The 27,459-nt window shown below is 38.7% G+C and overlaps 1 protein-coding gene across 1 annotated transcript; it reads right to left on the reverse strand.

Moving 5' to 3' along the window:
* STAT4 (signal transducer and activator of transcription 4) lies at positions 1-26,575 on the reverse strand. Its single transcript, XM_010190426.1, has 22 exons — positions 26,537-26,575; positions 23,917-24,015; positions 23,018-23,110; positions 20,963-21,041; positions 19,271-19,356; positions 18,212-18,363; positions 16,862-17,020; positions 15,900-15,992; positions 14,998-15,057; positions 14,043-14,060; positions 13,870-13,963; positions 12,992-13,036; positions 9,706-9,789; positions 8,837-8,935; positions 7,513-7,648; positions 6,132-6,184; positions 5,255-5,349; positions 4,686-4,822; positions 4,093-4,284; positions 2,842-2,908; positions 2,210-2,318; positions 1-76 (listed from the first exon to the last, which is right to left on the reverse strand). The coding sequence occupies exons 1-22, from the start codon at positions 26,573-26,575 to the stop codon at positions 50-52; spliced, it is 2,016 nt and encodes a 671-aa protein (XP_010188728.1). The 3' UTR covers positions 1-49.
* Between the last annotated feature and the right edge of the window lie 884 nt (positions 26,576-27,459).

Consider the following 27,459-nt stretch of genomic DNA (forward strand, 5'->3'; position numbering starts at 1 on the left):
TAACCCATCCAGTGGTCATGCCATTACTAATTTTTCCATTATGTGAACTTCAGTCAGTTGAGTAAGGAGAACTCAGCTAGAAGAAAAGAAGGAAAAGATTAGTCTCATGGCAGCTGCTGCTGTTCACTCAGAAATAACTGCAGATGAAACCTCTGGCTTAAGGTGAGTGCAGTGTGATTTTCACAATGTAATGCAAACTGGTCAGGATCTGAGGATCGTCTTTCGAGTTCTTTACAGAATACAGGAACACTCATTAGAAAACACTGTGTATAAGACAGTTGCAATAAAAATTATATATATTTTTACATGAACTTCTGTGGTTCTTGCAGCTTATGGATATGCATAGCAGGGTTCTTACTGGAGTCTTTGTTTTCCTGATGCATAGGGGAATCTGGAGATGGGGGAAATAGAAGGGAATTCAGCAAGACTGCAGAGAGCATATCTTGTGAAGTCTGAGTGAGTGAGTTGTAGGATATTTTGTCCTGCTGCAGATTTCACTGTTGTTCTTTGTATCTCACATGGTGCATTTTATTGGCATGTCATGAAGGAAAAGTGTTGCTTTAATAATGCAGATTGTCTGCTTACTGTACTTAGCCAGCTCTTCCCCAGGGAATTCACCTGTGTGAATTTGGGATGATAAAAACTTCCATCTTTTCCTCATTCCCATTTAGCAAGGTAAATAGAATGGAAAAAGGAAGGAATTGTTTAAAAATATTCCAAAACCATTTTCTCCCCTGATTTCTAGCAGAACTGAAAAACTTTTCTAGCAAGAGCCTCCAGAAGTGCACCTAACCATCCAGCAGCACCGAATCACTTCTTTAGTACCCTTAAAAACCGCAGCATGATTGTATTTGACTGTCCCAATTAATCACTGAACACTTTCTTTTTGTGTGGTTGCGACCCCAGAAGATGGTGGTGGTCACAGCTGGTTTGGAAGCTCTGGACAGAACCGGTTTGCGAATTACTGTGCGTGCTAAAAGAAACCAAGCGTTTGGAGTCTAATCATGCACAAAAGTGGAACCAGCTCTTCTTTTCACTGCCAAAACTTTGGGAAATGCAAATGCACACAGAGTTCACAAATGCAGTTTGGAAGGTCAGAAGTGTTTTCATCTGTACAAACCAAACAACAGACAAGTGGGGATGTGTATCAGATTGGGTGTGGTAGGCTTCAGTGCAGAATTTTCATTCAGGCTAGTATTGACATTTTAGCTGGAGAACTAGTTTGTCATGAGTGCTAGCAGAGAAAAAGGCGAAGAAGCAAGAAAAGATATTTTGCTGTTGAACAGCTCTTCAGCTTGGTGTATGTTAAAGAACTCCTCTATTTGTATATAAAGTTCGATTCTGCTTCCAGTCATCGACAGTCAGGATTCTGGTTTAGTTTTGTTCTGTTTGTGGGTGGGAAGAGAGGCGTTTGAAGGAGAGTTGACAGGCTTTTAAATACAAAACCATTCTGAGATCATAGATCATTGAACACACTGAAAACTAAGAGCTAGTATTAAAAAGGATGTTTTCTTTTAAATCTGTTAGAGCCAAACTGCTGCTGTCTTTCCTGATTGAAATCTGCTGGACAAATCTTCAGTGTGTATACATCAGTGCTCTAAGTACTCTAAGCCAATGATTCAGAACGCAATCTCTAATCAGTAAGTAAAAGAAGAAAATATTTTTAATAGGACATTGGTACAGTATTTTCTCAATCTTTCTATATACTTAGTGAATATTAATTTTATTTGCTGAAAATATTTTAGTTGACTTTTAGTTTCTCACTTCAGTACCCCATGTAGAAACTTGCAGCACTGAAAAGTTGTGCAAGTTTGCTGAATCAGAAATTATGTTCCTCGTGCAGCTTTCCTGAGCAAGCCAAGTCCTTTGTGTGCTTTACAGAATTAGTGTAATCATTATGTATTTATCAGTGAAAGGCTTTGTTTGTGTAAGAACTCTGAGATGTTTCAGTTATGATATTAGTGGTTCACTGCCCAGCATGTCAGACGATTTCACATAACAGCAGTGCTTCCAAGTATGCTTGCAGCATCTTGTCACATTTTAGAAGGGGAAATGCCTGCATCATCGTTTCAGAATGTAACAAGGCAAGAGATTAAAGAGCTCTGATATTTTCATAATTGTACAACCAGCCTTTTTATAACCAGCACCTGTGGTATACATGTCCCATTTGCTTAGTATTAACTTAGGAATGGAAAAGTTTACAACATACGGCCGTTTCGATCACTGTGGGACTCAGGTGTTCTCTCAGCACAGCATAAACGCTTGGAGACATTGGAAGAAGATCTGATGGAGAATGTGGATCTGTAGAATCATTTAAGCTTAAAAAACAAACACAAAAACCACAAAAATAATACCAAAATAATCTTATAAGCCATCTAAGTCCCTCTAACTTGATGCATAGCAGAGGTGTATGGTGAATGCCTATTAAGTTAGTTAAGCCTGTACTTGGGCTTGCTGGTGGCCCTGTAAGCACATGCCAATGACCTGGTACACGTTTAAAAATGTAGGCAATAGGACGAAGCAAGGAGAGGATAAACCTGACTCTGTAATATCAGCTGCTGGAGAGAAAAAGACAGTGAAAGATAAATAGACTAGAATACTGTAAAGTCTGCCTTCAATTTTTATAAATGTTTTGCCACACGGGTGGGAAAAGTGCTGTAGAAGTAAAGTTCTTTACTTCTCTTTCTTGTCTTTAGTGGTCCTTGGCCAAATAAAAACATGTGATGTGTTGCTGTCCCAAGCTCTTTGAATGGGGGAAGGGAGGCAGGGAAATCTTTGAAAGAGTATGTAAATTTAATAAAAATAACATTTGAGGTGCAATGCATCTGTAAGGATACTTACATTTTGGAGACTGGGATAAATACAGAAGGAACATAACCTTTGCCTCCTCCATCTGAGGGCTTTGAGACTAAAAAGAAATATTAGAAAAGTTAAACATTTCTTAGTAGTTATTTATTTGAAATTTATTATCTGCTTTAGGTGCTGAAGTCCATAATATATTAAAACAGAAATGTCCCTGATTACATTTAAACTAACAGCCATAAAAATGAGGGGAATTCCTGAGTTTGGTCTTGGAGCTCAGATCTTTGTCGCAGAATTGACTGTGCTCCCTTGATCTGAATTGCCATCTCAGAAAATGATGCAGTAACTGATGAAAGAGATCTCATTAGGGCTTCAAAAGCAAATATACTGTAACTCTACAAGTTTGGTATTTCTGAGCCTCTAGGTTTCAGTTCTGTAAATGCTTGTGTGGAGCTCTAGCTCTACAGATACAGCTTCAGCAATGTCTTTTGCATGAAATTAAGCATATACATATTTTTTTAGAGGATTGGCGTATTAGGCAAACTCCACTGAATTAAAATGAAGAGGAAAAACATTTGTAGCCTCCAAATATTTTTGAATACCGTAGGAGTTTGGATTCAAATGGCATTTTTATACTGAAAGTCCAGAAGAATGTGTATTCTCTTTAAATTCAAGGCTTTGAGACATTTTTTTTGAGAGAGAGCAGATTCGATCTAAAAACGGCCTGATTTGTAGCTTGTACAAGAGTGAGCATGGGCCTGAATGTATTTGAAGCCATTCTTGTCTAGGCTTTTTGTATTTTCCAGTACAGTTGCCAGGGGTTATACTGCTGGAATAAAGCAGGTCTTCCAAGCTGTTTGGAAAATAGAGAATTTCCTTGAAATTAAAGAGACAGCATTCTATAGTGTAACAGTTATGAAGCTGATAAGAGGATGACTTTTCAGTTTAATCTTCTTTGAACACCTGGGCTCTGAATTTTGTAATGCACTGGTGAGAAGAAAAATCCTTTTTTTTTTTTTTACTTTTTTACCCTAAAATCTCTTTCGTAGCTTCTTTTAAATATTGTTGTCATTACCTCTAATGTCACCTCTAAGACCAGGGATACATTTACAAAATGAAGCTGTTTTAATGATAGATGCACATTTAAAAAACTCTTCTTTTGAAGATGCAGATTAAAGGAAGCATCTTAATTTGTTCCCTGCCTCCTCCTCCCCCCCCATTATTCCTCAAATTGCCTCTTGGCTTTTCAGCTGCTTTGCAGAAAGGGTAAGTACAGAAATGAAGCCCAACCTTCATTTGGCTGACAGCTGTAGTGTTTGCCAAAGGCCTTATCTTTGGGAATGTCTGGATACAGATACTTCAGAGGGTTCTCAGGGACGTTGTCTGCCATAATAACTTTATAATCGCGCAGTATGTCAGCAAAAGGCAGTGCAGATAAGCGACCTTTGTTATAGGGTTCCACCGAATGAAACGTTACGTCTCCTGTAAAAATACAAAGGCACTGTAACCACTGATAACTGGTAGATCGGCATCTGCAGTTGGAAGCTGTTTTTGCCTTTCTTTTGCAGTTTACACTGGTGTGGGTTTTACCTCTTTGTACCAATGTTAATATCTTTCAAGTTACACTTTCTGCACATGTGGAAACCAATTTAAAGCCTGCAGTAAGCAGGTACACCTACTAATGAACTTACACAGTTAATATAAAGAGCTGAGAGACTTGACTCAGAGTTTTGGTTTGCGTTTCAGTAAATATGAGACTTGTATCTTGCCCAAAACCATTCCAAGTCATGAGTTTTACTTTTAAACTAAAGAAACCATGGCTCCTGTATTACAGCTGTATTGCTGAGTTGGAGGTTTATGTTATTTTTTTAAATGATACTTACCATTTTCTAACTGATCCACCCAAGTAAAGGTGATTCCACCCAGATTGCTTTCACTAAACCTTAATAAAAATGTTCCTGGTGTCTTGTCTTTGAGCAAAATTCGTTCCTTCTCTTTGCTTACAAATCCCATTACGTACCTGAAGTGTAACAGGAAATCATGGGTTTGGTTTTGGAAAAAATAGAGATTTCAATCTGTGCAATGCATCTGGCCAAACTTCATATAGGTGTTCAAAGCCTGGTTACAAAAGCTTTATAAAAATCTTGAAACTATGACAAAAGCTTCACATGAGTTTTAGCCTTGAGCTCAAAGCATGGTGAAGCTTGATGAAATTTATCACAGTACTTGACTGTACACTGACAGAGCTGATAGACAGATCTGAATCTGTATTTCTAAGAAATTCAGTGGTGGTCCCTTTTGGCAAAAATTTCAAAAATTTATACATAGGAAGAGGGAGACAGAAGTATTAAACTCTTAGCAAATTTTCTTCTGCATAGCTAAAACTGAGATTAGTAAAGAAAGAAGACAAAGCAGAGAGAGATCAATATACAGCTGCTTCCTTGTTGCTCACCCATCAATCCAAAGAGGAAGAATGTGTTTTTTAATTAAGTCCAGGATGGCTTCAAGCCAAACCCAAAAGGTAAAAGACTTTCCAGGCAAATGTTCCTAATGGTAAAAACAAAACAACAAACAAACAAACCAAACATAAACCACAAACAAAACCAACACACACAAGAAGAGGATGGTGAGAGTGTCGTTATACAACATCCACATGACATGGCTTTCTCAGTTTCTTAAGAGTATTCTAGTTTGTGCAAGTGAAAATACTCAAAACAGCAGTTCAGATTAGTCAGTCTCGACATAAAAACAATTGATTTTTAAGAAATGCATTGGAAGCACCCAATTTTTCGAGAAAAAAAATCACATTTGTTGTTTCTTCCTGGTTACAAAGTTACATTTTGAGAGAAATGATAAGTTGAACTTCCTTCCAAGGATCTATACCTGTTCAAATAATGTAGTTAATGTGAACAAAATGGGTTTACCCTTCTTTCTCAAGAACTTTTCCATTCCTTATCAAAGCTACTGAATATATCAACCAACTTGAAATAATTTAAGTCACAGCTGAGCATGTGAAAACATTTACTGTGCGCTTTATGAAAAATGTATTATATGCTTTGATAGCACAGTCGATCATTTACAGAAATATATAAGGCACACTATCATCACAGTTTCTGATCTCTGCAGCAATGTGACTAAGTTGATCTCTTAGTTCAAACATTAAAATTCTGGAAATATTTTCCTCTTTAAATTTTTACAATGAATATGATTGTGCTGGGCTACAAGTCCCAGCGTGGCAAGTGGGAATCTTCCAGGCAGTATCAGAGAGACAGAGTTAGGCACACAGGCAGGCATGAAGAGAAAGAAGAGTCTAACTTCTGGAACCATACCTTGCAGAACTTCGCCCAGGATAGCTGATAATCATTGTAACTGACTTGTTGTCCTGAGAGAAATAAAACAATCAAACTGTGAGTCTGGTTTTCTGCAGTTCTGAAATACAGCTTGATATCTGTATAGTGTTTGTGTAGGGGAAGGACAGTACATCTAGACTTGAAGAGTAAGAGGAGCGCGGTAAGGGGCTGTAGATCAGTTTTCCTGTATCTTTTTGAAGTAGCTGATAATGGTAGTTTTTGGAATATCTGCCTAAAATAGTCTGGGACTTTGTTTCTGCAACGTTGTTGGCTCAGTTTCAGCTTTTAGCCCAAACGTTACTTCTCTTGGCCTTCACTTTGTGTAGAGGAAGGACAGTACATCTAGACTTGAAGAGTGAGTAAGAGGAGCGCGGTAAGGGGCTGTAGATCAGTTTTCCTGTATCTTTTTGAAGTAGCTGATAATGGTAGTTTTTGGAATATCTGCCTAAAATAGTCTGGGACTTTGTTTCTGCAACGTTGTGTGCTCAGTTTCAGCTTTTAGCCCAAACGTTACTTCTCTTGGCCTTCACTCTGTCTTGAGCTTCCATATTTTAAGGCAATTTATTTTTTTCTTTCTTATGATTTTTTTGGTGCCTCTCAACTCCACTACCTCGACTAAGCAAGAAATCTCCAAGAAACCATCAGAAAAAGTGACTGTTACTCAGGGAAACTAGTCTTTGCTTCCCAGCATTGAAAGCAACAAAGGTAAAGATTCGCCCCAGTCTTTGGCAAAAACTTTTGTTCTTGCCTGACAGTAGAGGTATTTGTACACTCTCAGCTTGGAGTTTCTTACAGGTCACAATATATTTTATAACTGCTTCTTCTCCAGAAACTGATAGGGCTTTCTTTTCTTCTGCCAGCTTTCCCTAAGGCCTCTCCCTTCTTGGGGACAGTCGGATCAAAGCGTTCAGTAGTTCATCTCGTTGAAGTTACAGGGCCTCTTTGCTATGCTGTCACCAGTGAAGGATGTGTTCCAGAACTAGCAGACCCAAAAGCATGAATAGTTAAAATGAAACAAAATCCTAAACAAAACCCAAACCAAACCCCATAAGCAAGCAAAAAGGCTTCCTTTTGATTTCAGATGCATGAGATAATTACTTGCTAAGGAAACAAAATAACATCACGGTTCAGTGTGACTCTGATGCCCTCTTTCTTCCATTTAGCAGCTTGGAAGTTCAGAAGTTGAATCACTTTGTGGTAATAATGAGCTGATATGTGCTTTTCTTTAAAGAAAATAATGTTATTGTGACATTTTTGAGGTCAGCTCTAGAAGTAGAGGTCATGCTTAAAGTCATTGCCTGTGACTATCAAATATAAGAACCCAGAAGCAAATAAAATCTGTATATTTCTACAATCTTACCCATCAGTTTCTCTGCCAGCATGTTGAGCTGCTCAGAATTGAGTCCACGACCGACATACGATGAAAATTGCCAGCTCAGTACTTCTAGGAGCTGACTTAAAGCGGCAGCAGGAGGATTGTTGAAGAAAGACAAATTCTGCAACAGAATTAGTGCTTTGTTTAGACAGTTAGCAAGCATGAAATACACTACAGGCTGTAAAGGAAGGCTGCAAGTACTCGAGCAGAATTCAGAAGTGTGTGTGGGGGATGCCTTGGGGTGAATAAGTGCTGGTCCTCCCACCTGCATCTGCCCAGCAAGGCCCACTTGGGTGCCTGGGCAGAGTTGTAAGGAGAGGGAATAAGGGAGTTGAGAGAATGAGAGTCTGTGTGTGCATCTTGGATGCTGCGCTTCTCATAGCATCATATGTTAAGACAGTGAAAATATGCTTAAAACCTATCCAGTAAATGTAGATATTCTCACTGAAATGTTTGGTGCATGGAAATCCCAAACAGTTACATATTTGTGTAGCAATATATTGTTCAATTGTTTGTCTTGTCTTAGTTTGTCATTTGGTTTCTGGACTGTACATGTAATGAACATACTGAAGACTGTGCAAAAGACTCTGGAGTATCACAGAGTGATAATGAAGTCTAGGCTGTGGGTCAGCTGGCCTGCCGTCATTCTTAGGTGCACTCCATTGTAAACTGTCATACCCTTTCTCCTCTCTGAACATCTACGTTGAGTGCCACTAATCCCCAGCTGCAAGTCTGAGAGCTATTGACAGCACAGTTCTACAGCCTGCAAATACAGAAACAGTAACTGAATCTAAAATACGTGCTGAGCCAGCAGGAGCCTGAGAAAGAGCAATTCTGCATTTGCTCATGGTTAGAGCCCCTAGAAGGTGCTACCATGATCTTTTCCATAGCAACCACTAACTCCTGGAACATGTATGTGAGAAAGCAGCACTTAGGTACATGACAGACCCACCTATCCACCTATTTTGACCGTTTTGAATTGTAGAATTATTTTGTACTGCATACAGTTTTGATCTACTGCGTCCAAAAAAACCAAATTCAAACTAGAAAAGCTGTGGAGAAGAGCTATCACATTTCCCTAGTTTAAGAACTACTACTTTAGCCTACAGAAAGGAAGGCTAAGCGTGCATATGGTTTTACATCTAGGCGGGTAGCAAAACATAAAGTATCATGTTGGTAACAGTGTACGTGAGAAAAATAAGTCCAGTTGAAGTGCAAAACATAGCCTTTTTATAATTAATACATTTGGTAACCAAATAATAGAAATGTGAAAATGCAGAAAGTCAGTACTTGCACACTGAAGACCCACCTGAGGATCGTTGGTCGATAGATTGTACCAAATAATAGAAGCCCACGCGTTGGGTAGTTGGCTGACATTGGAAATCATCACCACAGGCAAAGAGCTGGTCTGGTGGAAAGACCGAACAAGGTATGTAAATGCTGCTAAGGAAAATGTTAAGTGCTGTGTTATGCTTTGTTTCCTTTTAGTCCCCTCTTCTTTTCTCTTTTGTTTTTCCACCCCTTTAAAATACTGTTCTTTAGCCCGTGGAGCACAACCAGCTGTTGGTAACTGATGTGTAGCTTGCAGTGTTTCAGAAGGCGTTCAGGACTCAGGTCAGCTGTACCTAGACAGAAAGCCCAGCTATAGCTGCATGACCACTGTATGGGCATGGCAGCCTGCAGCCAGAAGAGTGATTTATGGCAGTCCTTATCACTAGAAGGGGTTCTAAAGGTCCATTTTAGGCACACAGGGATGTCTTTAGCCAAAGACTTGCACTTGGTATCACAGACTTTCTCTAATGCATTAATTTATAATGCTTAAGGGAGGGATGTACCTGCCAATGAATATGGATTTAGTTGAATGGATTTTGTCACTGACTTCAATGGATCCCCCAGTCTTTGCTTAGTAAGATGTATAACCTTTGCATAGCGTAACAGAGTTGCAGTGTGAGTCAGTATTTGAGATTCAGAAGAGAAGGGCTAAAAATGCTGCAATAAACCTGTGTATCCTTCCTTCTGTCCAGAAGTTCTGGAAATCTTGTGTCTGCTTAGGGTTACTGCTGAAGATAAAAACGAGGATAGAGGGACCTGTGGTCTGGCCCCACACGACTGTTGTCATGTAAGCTGCTGGAAAATGCTTTTTATTCTTACCGCAGAAAATCTGGCTCGAGTACTCACTTCCAAATTTATGGTCAATCCATACAGGCAGACCTGTGTTTCAAAGCTGATGGAGTGCAGTTCCTCGGTCACCATGTGAGGGCCCTGAGGGAGTCGGTAGGTTATAAGATCGTGAGTGCACGGTTGGTGTTTAGCTCTGTTTTAGCAATCTGACTGCTGAGATTACACAACTTTGAAAGAAATCATGTATCAAATATGTAAGTAGAGCAGGAAAAGAAGGAAGTGAAGGAAATAATTTGCTTGTTAACTGCTGACATTAAATTAGTTCAGAATTGGTGTTTTTTTCCTGATGAGTCTTAAAAAAACAAACCCTTGACACTGTTAAAGCAACACATTTAAACTTCTAACTTTTGCTTTTAATTTGTTTAAAATGTTGCTTTTAAACAGTGTCACGCACAAGAAGTTAACTTTTTTTTGTGTCTGGCAAAGATTGTCTTCAGCTTTTCCTAAAGTTTTTTTACTGATTATCAGTTACAATTTAAACAAAGATGTAAAACTATAACAAAACAAAAAGCCACAGCTTTAATGATGAGTAAGCCCCCATCTTACAGCAGGTTTGTTGTAAGTATACTTAGATGGTACTAACTGAAGGAGCAGAGACCTAAATCATTAATCCAAAGTAAATTGGACATTAAAAAATCAAGTTATTCCTGGGCAGAGGTAAAAAAAAATAAATAAATGTTTGTCGTAGTTGATTGAAGTTTGTAGTGCAAGCATTTTGTTTTGATTACAAACCAACATAGCTCTGTAAAGATCCAAATCTCTGGGAAACAGATCTTCTGAAATACATTTCCATCCCCAGAAGTCAAAGTATAAAAATCTATTTGTCATTTTCCTGCTTATTTTTTCTTCCATCACTTGGTTGTTTTGTCAGACTTTTTAAAAAAGAAACAAAATTTAAAAGTTTCATTTTATTGAAATACTCCACTTTTAGTCAACGTAAAATAAAATTACTCCTTGGGTAAGTGTTTCATACAGGACACTGCAACAAAAGATACTGTATAAATGAAAGGTGGAGACCACAGGAGATCCTCAGGCATCTGAATAATAAATCTGCCTTGGAAAGGGAAAATCCAGCTTAAAGCTGAAGGTTATTACATTAAATACTCAACCATCAAATGAGCTCAAATGTTTTAATACAGGTAGAGTCAATCCAGCTTAACATGTATTGCCCACATGAAGTTGAGAAGGGTTGATGAAACTCCCCTTCACCCTCCTCCCTGTTATGATTTTGCAAAACCATGTATTTTTATTACGGAAAAATCATCTAGACAGAAAGGCATATCTGCATTAAAGGACAAATCTCAAATATAGAGAGCTTTCACAAGCCAAGACATATTTAACGACTACACTCTTGGCTTACCAAACATCCTGTAAACAAACCGAGGTTTTAAATTATAGTCACTGTTAATCAAAATACTTGTTCATGCTAATAATGATTTCGCAGACTGTGATTTGACCAAGGAGAAGCTCTGTTTGAGGAAATCAGTTAACAGTGAACCATGTCACAGCTCAGCTGTCGTAAATCTCCACAGACCTATACGTTATATAGTTACAAAGGGACAATGTGTGGAAGTGCGAGTAAAATGCTACCAAAAGTAGAGCACCAGTATCTACATTTTTGCATTTGCTTGTCTTGATGCAAATAACTTTGTAAGTCGCAAAGGAATTGAGAGGCCAGCCTTAAGTTTCAGCCTTGCTAATCAGGTTGCAAGTTACCCCATTAAGAAACGCCATATGAAGCACACACAAGTACCTTTTGCTTTAGGTTTTTGGTTAAATTTCTCCATGTTGATCACACCTTTGCTTTGTCTTTAAAAATCGCTTGTAATAACTTTTTTTCTTGTATAACTACACCTATTTGGACTGGGATATGACTGATTTTATTTATTTATTTATTTATTTTTATTTTTATTTTTATTTTGAAACTTGCCAATACATCTTTACCCTCAGTGCTTCCACTGTGCAAAAAAGTTACATTGGTGTGGAGAAACCTTAAACCAGTATAGGCAATTTCCCTTCCCCAGTAAGTACATGACATTCATAGAAACAATTTATGATTTCAGTTACCTTGGGAGACCCTAATTATTCTGGTAGCATTGGCAGAGGCTGTGTTATTGGCTGCAAGCTTCTGACCCTAGCTTCAGTCAGGGGTTTATCTGCAGACTTTTCCTGTTAGATGACAATGCTAAATTTATGGTGGTGGTACATGGCCATCCTAGAGTTTGTGTGTACTTGTGGCTTTTCCCTCTCTGCCTACTGCCTCCAGTTGCAGGATGAGGATGTCGTGCCATGTCCCCTTTTCGGGGCAGTTCAACCCTCCCCTCCTGCCACTGATGCCGAAGGTGAATGAACGAAGGCAGCAACTTCCTTGCCTGCGATTCTGATTTTGTCTGTGAGAACTGGGGCACTCAGGGAATCAACAGTCTTTTAGGAAGCCAGAGCTGAGAATAAGGATGTGCAGATGGAGAGAAGCTGGGCAGGGGGTGAAGCTCAAGGCGGTGGTCTGGATGCAAGAGGTGCTGGAGGGTAACACAGGAATGGAGGGAGCCCTCTGTGCTGGAGGTGAATTCAGGGGCACGGAGTTGTAGGTGTGGATTAACGCCAATGTTAGTACTACTGGGTTCTGTTCTCCACAAAGCAAGAATGTACGTTTTTTAAGCTCCTCTGCTAGGAAGCAAGCACTTGCAATACCTGTTCATCTTATGTACCAGGTGGTATATGCATGTCTGAAATCTGGGTGCTTTAAGTGCCTGCTGGCGTGTTAGGGCAGCCTTGTCATAGTGCAGCGTCACCACAAGAGGGGACCCTACGACCGGATTCGGATGAGTATATTGGTAAACAACACACTGGTCCTGGCTGAGCCAAGCAAACTGCTCTGATGTAGATGTGATTATACTCTCACTTCAGCTGTAAACTTGGCCAACAGAATGTATTTTTAAAGAACAGTTCCTACAGGGAAAAAAATGTTTCAGCAAAAACCTCAAAAAGCTTATTTTTTTCAAAACAAAAATGTTCAAAAAGGAAGCCTTAAGGAGGTGCGTACATTCAGATTACTACGTCCTACCTTCTATTGTAGCTTTTTAATACACAAACTTGAGGGATGGAATTAAAATTTCTGAGTACTTCTGAAAAGTTCTTATGCTCTCATGTGATAATTGGCCCTATGCTTAATATAAGGATATTTCAAAACCTAAGAGTATAGTTGCTCTTTGGTTTAAATACAATCTAATCTGAAGTGGTTGTGAGAGTGATCAAAAATAAGATGTCAAATAAATGCACAAACCTCATTTCCTTTGCTTCCAGTACTTGATTTCATTTCTTTGGGTTGCTGTGTAAAACAAAACAGTATTTATGTGGCAACGAAACTACAGACAGACGTGCACATAAAACCCGTCATTTGTAGCCTTGATATTCTCAGTATAATAATGTTTTGTTTACAATATACAAATACACTGCAAGGAAGGCTCTGACACTATGCCTTGAAAAGTCTATTCAGCGAAGTATTTTGATATTTTAAAAGTATTTTTAAAGAAACTAAGTTAATGTAACAAAACATTAATTAGGGTGCTTGCGAGGTGTGTAATAGAAAAAAGCACTAATCATTCTCCATCTCCTTTTGCACAGCTACACTGATGCACTGCATCTGTTGTTAAGCCAAAAGAAAAAGTCCCATATGTGAAGAAGTCTAGTCAGAAAGCATGATTCACTGGGATATGAGAGAACTTACAGAAGCCATACTTAATCGCTTAAAAGGCATTGCAGGCATTAATTTCAACCAGATCCAAAGCATTCAGTTATATATTTCCCCTAGACAATGGTGGTATAGTTTGGGGGTTTTTTTGTTTGTTTGCTTTGTTGTTTGTGTTTTTTTTTAAACAAAACTCAGTTTCTGAGAAGCTGTGTAATTCAGCATGATTATTCTTTTCCATTTTCTGGCATTACTAGGATTTGCTTTGTAATTTCCATGAAAATATGTGGTCTTATTTCATGGAATAGATAAATATGAAATGGGATAAAGAGGTTCTAGCAGTAAACTTTCTGTGTAAGGAAAAAAAAAAGAATGTAGACTTCACAGTAGCACAGTTCCTCCTGCATAGTTTTTAAAGCATCTTTTACTTCTTTACAAGAGGTGCACAACAGGAAAAAAGCAGTCAAACTTACCAAATGTCGAAATTCTACCGACAGGCTTCCATTTGCAGATTCATCCATGTTCATGGCTTTCACGTGTGTTCCACACAGAACAAATCTACGATTACTATGAAGGACATTACACTTACGTACTCAAATAACATTGTCTTGGATAAATTAAGAAATCTGATATTTTATTTTCTTACCTTACAGTTGAAACATTCCTAAAATAGAAGAGGGGCAGGGGGAGGAAACAGATTGTGAATCAATAAATGTGTAAGCCATACTTGCACTGAGAACCTTATCTTGAGACAGTAGATTTTGCCTCATTAAAGTTAATTTGTATTACCAGTGCAACTGCAATTTTTTAAAATAAAGAACTGAAATGTGTACTGTCCTGTTAGACGTTTCCATCTGGCCAGATGCAAGGAGTATATTTTATACACTATTTTTATACTACTTATATACTTTTTTTTTTAATTGCCATTGGAATGACATGTTGGTATCAAAGTACCCAACCCCTTAGAAAGAAGGAGTTTATGTAGCAGTCTTAATTTCAGGGAGGGATAAAACTCTCTAAGCTCCATAGTTACTAATTACAGCACAAGCTTTTCAAGCATAAGCTTCATGTACTACTTGGAGCAGCTGCATTGAAAGTACTGGGCCCATTAATGCAAGCAGAGATAAATGCTGTTTCAAAGCTAACTAATCCATAAATGCAATACACTTTGATTCAAAGTTTTTGAGTGATGCTGCTAGTTCAGACTGATGAACTGATATCTGAGTCTTGAAACAAATCTTAAATTGACTTCTTGCCTCCAATTTGAAAATATCAATTAGAAATAGCATCTTAAAAAAAAAAAGACAAAGAAGTCTTCCACATTAAAATAAGAAAAAAATTATCCAGATGTTTTAAGTGGGGTTTTTTGTGTGTGTGTGTGGTGGTGGTGGTGGTGGTGGGTTGTTTTCCCCCTGCTTTTTGGAGCAGCTTCTAAATCAGAGAATGTCATAGAATCATAGAATATATTGGGCTGGAAGGGACCTTTAAAGATATCTAGTCCAATCCCCCTGCAGTAAGCAGGGAAAATCAGACAGGGTAGCATTTGAAACACCCGTCTTGTCTCTGTAGGGAGGGAATATCTTCACTTTAAAGCTTCTTACTTGTCAATAGTTGCTTTCACTCTGATCTGGTAGTTTAGCTCTGGCAGTTTAATTAGCAACCTTCAAAACAGAAAATGTAAAAGTGAATATTAACAGAATAGAATTTTCACCAGATAATATTAGAGACTGGTAGCTCTACACTAAAGTATCTAAAATTATTATAATCAGAAAACAGACTAGGCATCTAGGACTGTATCACAATTTACAGGGTTATATACTCAGAAAGAGGTGCTGAGCTGTTTCAGTGGCAGGTGTTCTACCCTCCCTGCAAGTACGTGGAGAAGTCAGTGTGTGTTTGAGGGAATGGTTAAAGAGACAACAACGAGGTAATAATTAAAAGAGGGATGTGTATAATCTGTGACTGCACCATTGATTTACGTGTTTCCTTCATGTACCCTTTCCACCCCTCAACCCATCATGCATTCTTTTTGCTGCAAGGTGGAAATGAGATGCGAGTTCCTCTCACATTTTTGCTCTTTTCACAAAGTCAGGCAAGGAGCTATTGAGATAGAGATAGCTTGTCACTGATTCACCAGAGCCCCCAAAACGCGGGATTTTCTCTTTCCTACATGCAAAAGTGACTCTGAGTATTCTGATGTGAATAATTATTTACTCAGTTTGCAAAGTCATTAAAACAAGAATTCAATGCATACAGAATCCTGAAGTTATTGACTTTTGGCCACAATCTGCCTTTCTTCCTCATGCTGGTTTATTTTTTTATTGCTGCTTATTATGAGTGTCAGATTCTGTGGCCTTTATATCCCCATGCCAGAACTCTTTCTGGAGTCAGAAGGATCTCTAATACAAGTTGGTCTGCTTTGCTTTCTAGACTCTGAAACAGTCTCCTAGGATAAAATGCAGTACACAAATTAAGGAATTTATATTGGATTTCATTCCCTTACCTTAATTTAACAGTGAACTGTATTAATGTTTTAAGAACCATTGGCCTCTGGGGATGTGTTGGCATGCAGGGCTGCCTTTCAACCACAAATGAACTATGAGAAAGGAAGCAAAACAAATAGATTGTTAGGGATATGCATAAACAAACAGCTGTATTAAGGGAAAAAAAGTGCTGTTAGAGATTTATTTCTCTACAGATGCTGAAGAAGGAGGTATATTCTAACACTCAGTTCTCAAGATGATCCAGTTGTCTAACTTGCAGTTGAATTGTTCCCATAAGAAATAGATATTTGGGATACATTACAAATCAAACCAAAACAAATGCCATAGTCCCAAAATACCAGGCTGATAAAAGTCTGGAAGGCCAAGGCTTTTATCACAACCATAAAACAAGAGTATGAAAATACACTGAGCCTGGCTCCAGTGAAATTAAACACTCATTTTATCTTCTTTTCATTTTTTATAGAAAAACCCAATTGACCATGTTTTGCTTTCAGATAGTCACTTGTACTGTGTCTTTCATATAGCCAGAGCAAAAGACAAGAGAATTGATGATAATATTTTATATATTAATAGACTGTCTTGGTGGAGAAGAGGAAAGACAAGGAAGAAATTAGCACCTGCCACTTTACTTAAACAATCAAAAACCCCCAAAACAGCCCAACCGTTTCTCAGCTTTATGTATGTGACTGCTACTGAAATAAGTGGGTTTTGTGTGTTCACGTAAAGTCAGAAATGACCACAAACCCTTAACTACTACACACGAGAAGCTGCCCAGCACCTTCAGCTTCTAGGAATTTTGGTGACAGCTCTACATACTTTTTATATTGGAAACTCAGTCTTTAAGATCCTCAGAGACGCTTTTTTTTTTTCCTTTTTTTTTTTTTCTTCTTAACAATATGGTTTCATCATTCCCAATAAATTTGCGTCAGTTCAGGTAAAGTTATGGACATTGCTTACGCACTTCCGGAAAAGATTGTAGAGCAGAAAGTTGACTTTTTCCAGCAGCTGAGGTCTTTGCACTTGGATAGGGTCCCCATCGTAAGTCAGCCTGGTCAACAGTTCATCCAGTTTTTCTAGTTGCCTTCTAACTTGAAAAAGACTCTCTGCCAACAGCGTAAAGCTACAGCAAGACAAAAGATGAGTTTGCAATCTTTCATGCAAATGGGCTGCTCAGAACATAATGGCTATGGAAGTTCTTGCTTAGGGAAATCAGACTCAGTACCGATTGGTGCTTTCTAGCTTTATCCACACTCATGTCCATTCATCTTTCGCTTACAAAAGTGTATAAATACATCAGGCAAAATTTCCTGCACTATTTTCAAAGATAAATATTTTCACAACAGGTCTCATCAACACCAATGCAATGCTGTCTGTGACAACTTAGAAGAAATAGATACGCAGTTCTGACACTTTACATGCAAGGCACTTGTGCCAATTTTATTTCTTTCCTTCGGCTTAGTTGTTTTGCAAAATGTACTCTTTAAAATTACAATATTTATTTAAAGTGAAAAAGTTATGAAAACTAAGGAATTGCATTTCTCAGAAGTGTGTAAAAAAACAATAAGGAAAATCAAATCCAAACACACTTGCTAACAATTTAATAGGTTATGTGCATATAAAAGCCCATCTTTCAGATATTTTTAACATCTTCATTGAAAAAAAGCACAGAAAAAAGGCAAAAAGTACTTTTTTCAAAACTTAAAAAGATTCTTTGTTGTTTTCCTTCTTATTCTTTAGTTCACTTCCTCCAGAAGAGAAGTTTGATGGGAGAGAAATGACCAGGACACTGACATTCTCTGGTTGCATTATCTTTTTAAATATAATGAAGCTTTTTTTTAAAAAAAAAAATTTGCAGTCACCTTTGGAGTTACCACCGCAGAGGCTACTGCCATTCAGTTCCTGTGTAGTTTGAATTTCTGGCGGAGTGATGTACTTAGTGAGTCAAAGCATAACGTGTCTACCCAGCTACTGCCTAGAAAAAACTCCCACTGTCCTCAGTGACAAACCCAGTCAGCATGGTTCTTACTCAAGCAAAACTCCCAAGAGGGTATGTGTATTATGTCTCTGGAACAACTGTCAAACTAAAAAATGATCGACTGCCACGGCTCAGGCTTAGCAGTTCCCTGTAATGTTCTTAATCCTGAATAGCAAATGTTGCCCACCGAAAGAAATTGTATTTTTGATGTTTACTCGCTTGGCTGCTAATAAGTTTGCTGCTGTTGCAAGGTAAGTGATCTGAAGGAAAGATAATTTCATGTGCAGCAGACTTCCTGTGGTTTTTAGTGGAAACACAAGCTCAAGGCAAGTTTACCAGTTCTGGAGCTGATCGAGCCCACCATGGAGAGGACCCCCAATGCAGGCAATCTGCTGCCGTCTCTTCCAGTCTAGTAGCTCTTCAGTCAGCATGTTGCTCATAAGCATATCGATTTCATGAATCACACGCCCTATTTTACCGAGTACTTCCTGTAAAATAGGAAAGGTGTCACAAACTGACCACAGGGAACAGCCACAAAATTCAGCAGTTATCATGAAGTGCTATTGCATGTCTTTTAATTACTTTGAAAGTAACTGTATTTAGCCCCTATGGCTTTAGTTTCTTTAATTCAGAGGTGAGTGGATTCATCACCCGTTGTATTTGAAATTAATCCTGAATCTCTATGAAATCTTCTTCAGTCAAACTTATGTTTTTGGCAGTGAGGAGGAGGATTGTTGCATTCTTTGTGGGCATAATACTTCCAAGAAGTTGACATTTACAAGTATTGCCAAGGTCAAAAAATTTTCCTTTTGTTTTGTATCATATTCAGCACAATGGTTTTTTTGCTTGCTTGCTTTTATCGGTAAAAAAGCACATGGACTCAAACAAATTGCCTAAATGTACTGTTTTCTGTGCCAGGAAAGAAGTGGTCAGGGGAATATTTGTCATATTTGCCAGTCTCGTTTACTGAACAGAGCAAGGTACCATTGGTGTGTTGTCTGGGCTTTGTTTTGTTTTGTATTGGTTTGGCTTTTTGCACTGATTAGATTACATTTACCTGAAATACCTTTTACTTCCTTTAAAAGGTATATATTGCCAAGTAACTTATCAGTTTAGCACAGTAAATGAGAGTTCCTGTGAAGTGATGCTCTCACCTCCCTCCTAAGGTGTGCAGAACCATATCCTTGATTGAGCCATTATTTAATTGCTAATTTCTTAACCACTAGTCAAAATCACCTGCACCCACCCAAAACCATCTGTGGATTTGTAACTTCTGTTATTTGTCTGTTCTTCTGAAAGGAGAATTTAGAAAGACACACATAGACATTTGAGTATTCAATGTGGGAATAAGGGGAGAAAGCAAATGAACCACAAATGACAAAACCTATCACTAACCTTTCTCTTGTAGTCTAAAGTATTGAGCATCGCCTGCAACGCCAACATTTCCTGTTTAATGAGGGTGCTGTTTTTGTCACTCTGCTCTGCAGGGGGATGAACAAAATCAGTATAAATGTGTGTGTGGGTACATGTGCGTGTTTATAAGAGGAGGAGGGGAAAAAACCATGACCAGACTGCAGCATGAATTAGTGAAAAAACAAACTGCAGACTTCAGTGAATTATGTAATAGTGCGTTAAATTTAAATGGACTAACTTTAGTACAGGTTTAAGATGAGGTTTTATGACTCTACTCTTTAGATGTCTATGTGGAACAGGAAAAGGTAGAAAACATGGATGATACCTATAAATTTCTTGTTTGTGTGCATACTCGTGTGTATTATGTACATCTGGCTTGGATCGATGATTGATCTGTGCACTACTGAAATTTGCTTGTGGTGCCAGCAGTTAGACTAAAGCTCTTTAGACCTGATACGAATTACATGTCTGACTGAGAGAATGGAGGTTAGGCATTTGAAACAGAGATAATGTTCATCACCATGGGGATTTCAGCAGCCAAGAGTGCTGATCACTGGGTATTTCCCCCTCTCTGTAGTTTTTTTTTCCTTCTCTGGATCATGCCTTAGATTCAAACTTCCCCAAGCTTGCCCCATTCTCTTTCATGTGCAGCTCTTCCCCTTGCCCTCCCCTTCCCCCACCTTTTGCTCTTGCATCTTTCATTTTTCTTCAAAAAAGAAATTGGTGCCAACTGTGTCTCTGCTAAGCTCTGGATTGCCATCTTCCCATGACATTAGGGTAGGTGTTTCAATAGAGGCAGACAAGTAACAAGTAACTGATTGTCAGTTCGGCCACAGCAATTGCTCACACACATTGTAAGGCACTGCAAGCTGGCTGTGCTGGTGGAGGGCATTTGTTGACATAGTGAAATTTTAAGCCCTGAAAATAATTTATGTAAGCATCTTTCATTTTGCAAGCAGGGCAGGCTTCCATCTGCATGGTCAATAATTATGATTAGCCTTATGACAACTCATTAAACTGTGGCAACTTGATCTCTTCTGATTTCGTGGCCACATCCAGCCTTAAACATGTAGGATTGATATGTTTAAGAATTTGGATGTTTCAAGCCCAATATCTTTGCATATTCAAAGGGAGATAATATGAAGATATCTGAGTAGACACAAGTGGACCTCAGTTTCTTTTCTGAAAGAGATCATGCAAGGACTGTTGCTGTCTGCAGATCCCAACCATCATAGGCTGGTCAAACATGCATTCAGAGTGCTTACCAGCTGGTTATCACCACTGTAGTCAAAAAAGAACAGAAAGCCAAGTTAGAGGCTAAATAAAGCAGTTTTGCATAACTCTACTCTGGGAACTAAGAGGCTCTTCCACATCCTGGCAAGGAAATGGCCATGTCAAAGGTGAAGAAATTGAAAAATAGGTTATTTAAATTAAGATAATTGCTACTTTTCATGCCATTATGCAGCTTATCTATAGAAAAGAACTATAATTGCTCCTGTTTACCCTTGTAACCCCGAAAGAGTAATCATGTTCCAAGACTATATATAAACTAAAAATCTGAGGTTTATGTTTACATACATTATCTGGCTTATGCACAGAAAACCTGATACTGGTGTCTAGCTGCAGAATCAGCCATTTCCTACAGAATCGAAAAATTATTATAAAAACTCTTACCTAAGCTTTGTATTGTTTTATACCTGAAGTCAAATTCCTCTTGCAAGTCTTCCAAGTATTTGACATCTTGGTCAGTCATCTTTCCCAGGGAAAAGAAGACAAAATTATGTGGCTGTTCACAGTGACGTAAAAAGGAATTTGTTTTGTAATGGACAAATGCATAATGCAGTATTTTCCTTTCTTATCATTTGAAAATCCCTAAGCAGTTCTGGGAACTCTGATTTACTAACTTGTAAACTTTAAATAAGACAACAGAATTACAAATGCACGTTTATAACTACAGATTTACTTTACTTGTTCAGAAAGCCAACTACTACCCTCTCTCCCACAGTCAAACAGTAGCTGATACAGCTTAACCACTTCTTGTTTACTAGTTCAATGATTTAGTGGAAAGTAGGAATGATTACATTTAGCCTGAAGTAAACTGAAGTTAATTATGCCAATAATGTAACTCTCTTCTTGGATCTTTAAAGCGGGACAAATGGATAATTTTGCATTGACTTGAATGGAAATTGGAATGGGTTGTGCAAAACCAAGAGCAGTGGAACCAGAGACAAAAGCAGAGCTCAGAGACTTTATTTAGAGAATTACTTAAGGATTTGGGTAAAGAAATGAAACATTTTTGTTGCTTTCGCTTTTTGCAAGGATTTGTATATACTGCAAAAAGGTTTATATATACTTCAAAAAGTTTAGAAGGTGTTTTCTAGTAACCAAACAATGACAATTCAAAAAAAGACACATTGAGAGAAGGAAAATAAAACTGTAGGGAATCATCTGTTTCACTTCAAAGGTCTGTTTCTGTGCTGTTTATAAGAAGCCTTGATTCTGCCGGCAACTCATAAACAATCCTTTTCAGTTCCCAGAGATAAGCATGTTAAGTGTCAATGAAAATACAAAAACATTACAAAAACTTGTTTGCTAAATTAGGATACATAGAATTAGCCATTTTGGTTTCCTCGTTATTTTGGAGACTAAACTTCTAAATTATATGTGTAAGGTATGAAATTACATACACGAGGAGCTGGCTGATTTCTGTGTTCAACTTAATTACCTACTAAAAAAACCTTGTATCTAGAAATCGTTCTCATTTTCACTAGTCTTTCAGGGATGGCTGTGCTCCCCCACACAGGCAGAAGGAGCTGCATGCTAAGCTGCTGGGTTGCAGCTTTGTCTGCTTTTGCTCTGCAACTTTTATCTTCTACATTTATACATAGATAGAGATCTGGTATCACAGTCTTCTAAAGCTAACTTTATCCTTTTAAGGGTTTCATCTCTCTAACCCTTCTTCCCCATGCAGGGAGACAGTGAGGAGAGAATGCTACTAGGACCTCTTTCCTGTCTACCAAATGTGTTGCTCTTGAAAGGCACATGGGCAGGCATTTCAAATGTAACTTCTGCATTGAGACTGCCACAAAACTGACAGTGAGTCTGGGATAGAAAAAGGCCCTAGGTAATCTGAATCCTTCTCCTTTGCACTGAGCAGGCAGGTATTCTCTGACTGAGCTTTCAAGGTCTCTATGGGACATAGCTTCAGGTTTGGCTCAGCCCAGCTCCGCCCTGCAATGGTATGGGAAACCCCTGGAGAATTGTTACCATCAGCTCCCAATGTTCTTCTCCCCTCACATCTCCAAAACATGTAATTACGGCATGTAAACTTCAGGTTTACAAATGTCTTGGTACGTGACTCAGAGGTCACAAAGGCTAGCTTCTGCTGGCCCAACTAAAGGAGGTGAACTTGCAGAAATACATTTACTGAACCTCACATCTTTTTAGAGACAGTAGTTATGTTCTTACTGCACTCAGTGGTCTGCCTGCAACTCGCATAGGGATGAGTGCAATAGCTTTAAAATAGGTAGCTCTCACACTGACTCCACAGCAGCTGTAAAAACCTGAGGATCTGGGTATGACCTGAGTAGCTGGTCTGGGCTGAGGTCCTCAGAATGATGGAAAATGGTTGGCGCAGGTTGTTAGCAAAAGTATTAGCTTAAAGATGTTTCGGGTACATGTGTATGAAAATCATGGCTGCGTCAACAGCAAACAACACAAAAAAAATACCTGAGCACTGTTCTTGATGGCTGACACCTTGTGTTCTACATTACGTTGCCGTTCTGAAACTACAGAGTTCTGCAGAGACTTTTCCAATGGTCCCTGGAACACATTGAACAGATAATGGGTGGTTGAGTAATACAGGTGGTTGAGTAATAGTAACAAGTGACAGTAAACGTAATGCAAGTTCTAGCATAGAGAGGGAATTGAGAAGCTGGTCTTCAACCAGCTGGGAACTGGTGCAAACAGACCAATTTGTTTAGTTCCACGGATTTGAAAAACATGCTGCTTTAATTTTGAAATCCAAAAGGTGAAAGGGTGTGGGTATACTGCCAACTTTAAACATATAGTAAATTAAAGAAACTGAAACATGGATTATTGTATTTCTGAAAAAGACCCATGTCACAACACTTATATAAGAATACGTATCAAACCCACAGGTGACTAACAACACATTGGACTTAAAAATTCTTTCTGGGTTTTAACCATGTAACGTTTTCCTCAAAATAGGTTTTATATGTAATTTTAAAGTTTCTTTCTTGAAACAACATAAAAATTATCAATGCCTTTGCAACATATCAGATGGAATGTCTTTTGCATTGCATAAGTAATATGAATTAATGCATTGCATAATTTAAAATATACACATCTGTTTTGCAAAGAATAATCTCTTTAAAGCCTTTCCCACAGATTAAATTCTTTGAAGATTAGCTGTGACATAGAAGTCATTTATAGCTATGTTTGCAGCAGTAGAGCCACTAATAAAGTACAAATATGAATTTAAAGGGCAACATTTGGCAACCCCTAGTGCACACAAATCACTCTAGTGGAATGAGAGGACAGGATTTGGTCCTAAAAGCATGTGAGCAGATTAACATGGAGCAGATTAATGAAATGTAATTAATTACCTGTACAGGCATGCTAGCTGCAGCCAATATTCTTCTTTCTTCTCTTAAACAGTTTGAGATGATTACTGCTATGTGCATGGGATTACCATGATATTTGCCCTGCAAGCACAAGTAAATACAACTTTTAAAAATTCAGAATTCAGAATGTCCCTCTTGAAATCACAAACAATGTGTTTCAGTGTCCATGACCCACAGCTTGGTGCAGGTGGAAAAGATTCTCCTGCTGCTCTCAACCTTTGTTAGTGCTGGTTCAGTCTTGCAGTGCAGCATCAGTTAGTGCCGTTGTCATAAAATATTCTTAATGTTCTACAGAGATTATAAAGATACAACTCCGAGATGTATATCATTGGAAGATCAAATTCCTCCCCTGCTAACACAGCTGTTTTAAAGGGCTTTCCTGTCAGCCTATTCTGTGCACGATTTTATTGTGTCTTCCATTTTCAATAGGATGTTGATGTTAGGATGTAGCACTTCTGCCAACAAAAAACTGTAAGCATATCAATATAGTAATAATGCAAACAGAAAAGCCTCCTCAGCAAAAAGCAGAAGACTTACATTTTAATGTCTACGAACAATTTTTCTCCTTCAACAAATAATGTGCCTAAGATGAAGGAAGAAGCATCTATTGTCCCAAGCCAAAGATCCAAAAAATGTCTCTATTTTTACACTGCCATAAATAAAGTGCAGAATTGCTGATGCATGGCTGAGGACTGGGCACAATTTCAACAAATATTGGTTTGTGCTGTATTTATCAAATTGGAATGATTGAGTACTCTCAAGCAGCATCTTTCAGGGTGATGTGTTTGTTCAGTGTTTCTCAATACCCTTCATGCCTTTTATTCAGTATTCACATATTCATTCAGATGCCCCTTTATTTGGTGCTCACACAGTTTTCAGCCATTCATTAGAATTAATCCAGTTCATTTATTTTCCTGTACATTTTCCACTTTTGGACTTGCTCTATTTCCCCCTCTTTCTGATTAGCTTTTCTGCTCATCGTATTTTGCTGTCATTCAGAACTTTCCTTTGTTCTTGCATTCCCTGAATGTGACACAATAAGCTTATATGTACTTAAATTGATGCTGTATTTTTGATATCTCATACCAGTCGTACTAGAAAAAAGGGTGTGAACACATCAGACAGAAATATGTATACACTTCTATATTCCAACTGTTACTATGACAGTGAACGTATATTGCTAACACTTTTATTAGACAGACAAAACAATCATTTCCTGAGTACTTTTGCATGAAATCTAAGTAATCTGAGAGATTTTTTCATAATATTTTTTTAACTTCAGTTACAAGATAAAGAAATACTATATTAAAAATAGTAATTTTAATAATGCAGACTTGGTTTGAGCTGCTCGGTATTAAATGCTGTTGATTGTACTCTGGTTTCAGGTAGACTAAGGTGTAAGACATAGGACTGCTAAAACTAAATAACTGATGTACAAAACGTTCCCTTCTAGAGAAGCTTGACTGCCATGGCATTGTTGGCAACGAAACCAAGCTTTCCAGGGTTTCTGACGTCTTCTCCGGACAAATGGAGTGCATGGCCCACAGTGCAAACAGTGCACGCTCGAAGTGGTCCCAGTGCTGTACCTCCTTTGATCTCTTTAAAAGCAGTTCAGGGTGGTGCTTTACTCCGGCAACCATCTGTATCAATTACCCTGAGGAATGGGAGTTACGAACTGGACTGTGATTTTAGAAGTTTCTCTGGAAGAAAGAAGTGATAAGTAATACTACCCCAGGCCATGCTGTCTCAGATGAAACACTAAGCACTCCCTGCCTGCCTGCTCCTTGCTGGGCAACAAGAGATTTAACATTAAGGATACACTGCTGATTTCTACAGTTACTTGCTTCTCCCTGCCAGTTTCTGATGCCCTTGGCTATGAACGTAGTAACCATGTTCTTGCTGCACACTGTTTTCAGCACTACTGAAATTCAGGTCCAGGAATATCCCTAGTCCCCTTTATTGAGCATATTCCCAAGCTGTCTCTGCATAGCGTGAGGATGTAACTTCAGGAAGGGAATATGGGAATGTGGGAAATGGCTATGATCTTCCTGCAAAAGATGAAGAGTGGAGTTCATGAAGAAGTCAGGTAATGGTAGGGTCCAACAGCGACAGCCAGAGCAAATTAACTGCTGCAAAGATTGGTCATGCTCCTGGCTGTGCAGAGCCAGCCCCCGCCTCATGGCGGTCTGGTGCCTGCCTGACTCCCTACTGAGCCAGTCCAGATTGCTAACTGGGATTGCAACCACTCGTGCTTTTTTGCTGAATGAGCTCTCTGCTCCTCAGTGAACTGACACTGCTCAGCAAAGGATGGGTTTGTTGTTAAGGACTAGCACACGTGAATTCAGAAGAAGTTGGCCGGGAGAGGGGAGAACAGGCCTGCCTTGTATCAGATGCAGTCAGTTGTATCGATAAAGCTGTCTCATCTACCTGCACCTTGATGAGAGGAAAAAAAGTCCTGTTTTTAATAAGGCTTGGGGTGAAAGCTGTGGTGAGAAATCTGTGACTGGTGTAAATGCACTGATGTGCATATTAATTCTTCTGTTAATGTCTGTTAACTTCTGCTTGTTGCTCTCATTTTCTTGCTGGTAAAAAAGGGTCCCACCTTCCACATTATGGCCAGTATACGAGGACCATAGGACATGTTGGTGTCTGCAGGCTATCTGAAGATACAAAGCTTGAGGAGTGTTTAGTCCTGGCTTACCACTGCCCAAGAGAATTAAAGTCCTCTAAAGCAACTCTGGTTGCCTTTTGTCTTTATCCTGTGACAAAAAGGAGTCAAACCAAAGTTAATTAACAAAGTCAAGAAGAAATAAAAATCCTCTCTTGGAGCTGGAAAATGCGTTTATGTAGAAGAGGCGCTTAAAAAAATTCTTCTGTCAGTGGGATGTTTTAAAATCCCCCACAAAAATTGCCAGGTAGTAGGGACTTTCCTAGCATTTCTAGATACTGTTCATATGCAAAACTTTAAAAAACTCTTTCTCTCTTTTTCTTTGTTTCATTAAGAGAAAACTATCTGAATCAAGAGATGAAGTGGAAATTAACTTTTTTTTTCCTCCTTTCTTTCTTCTCTAACTCACAAAACTCTAGTAATAAGCTGCGCCCATAGCGGTTCCAGTACTTGTACCTGTCTGGAGCTTGTTCAATGCCACTTGATTCGGTTTGAGCAGACACCAAACTGGTTGACAGAGAACTGTCACCTGCCCTCCTGAAGCAGCAGCCCCTCAGCCAAAAGCTGGAATAATAGTGGGTCTGCAGCATGAATGCTTGTGATCAAAGGCGGAGAACGGGCCCTGGCTTTCCCACAGACAGATGCTCTCAACGCTGGACGGCTGGCACAGAGCTGAGCTGTGTGCCACAGCCTGAGCAGGCATCCACTTCTGTCAGTCTTGAGCTCTCTCTCCTAGAACAGCTATATCTGTACAGTATGTGCTGTATCAACAGCCTCCTTTGCAGTAATCCAGCAGATGGATTGTAACTCAACAATAATAAATGGATAGATAATAAATAAGCTGTAATGTTAAATAT

Source organism: Mesitornis unicolor, unplaced genomic scaffold, assembly GCF_000695765.1.
Source record: "Mesitornis unicolor isolate BGI_N332 unplaced genomic scaffold, ASM69576v1 scaffold10178, whole genome shotgun sequence".
NCBI lineage: Eukaryota > Metazoa > Chordata > Aves > Mesitornithiformes > Mesitornithidae > Mesitornis > Mesitornis unicolor.

Bases quoted from the DNA above. Each gene is read 5' to 3' on its own strand.
- STAT4 (XM_010190426.1), bottom strand. From the start codon at position 26,575: ATGTCCTATGGTCCTCGTATACTGGCCATAATGTGGAAG. The intron at 18,364-19,270 runs GTTAGTGATAGG...CCTATTTTACAG, and splicing joins CTTTAGACTACAAGAGAAAG to GAAGTACTCGGTAAAATAGG. The intron at 7,649-8,836 runs GTGGGTCTTCAG...ATTCTGTTGCAG, and splicing joins TATCGACCAACGATCCTCAG to AATTTGTCTTTCTTCAACAA.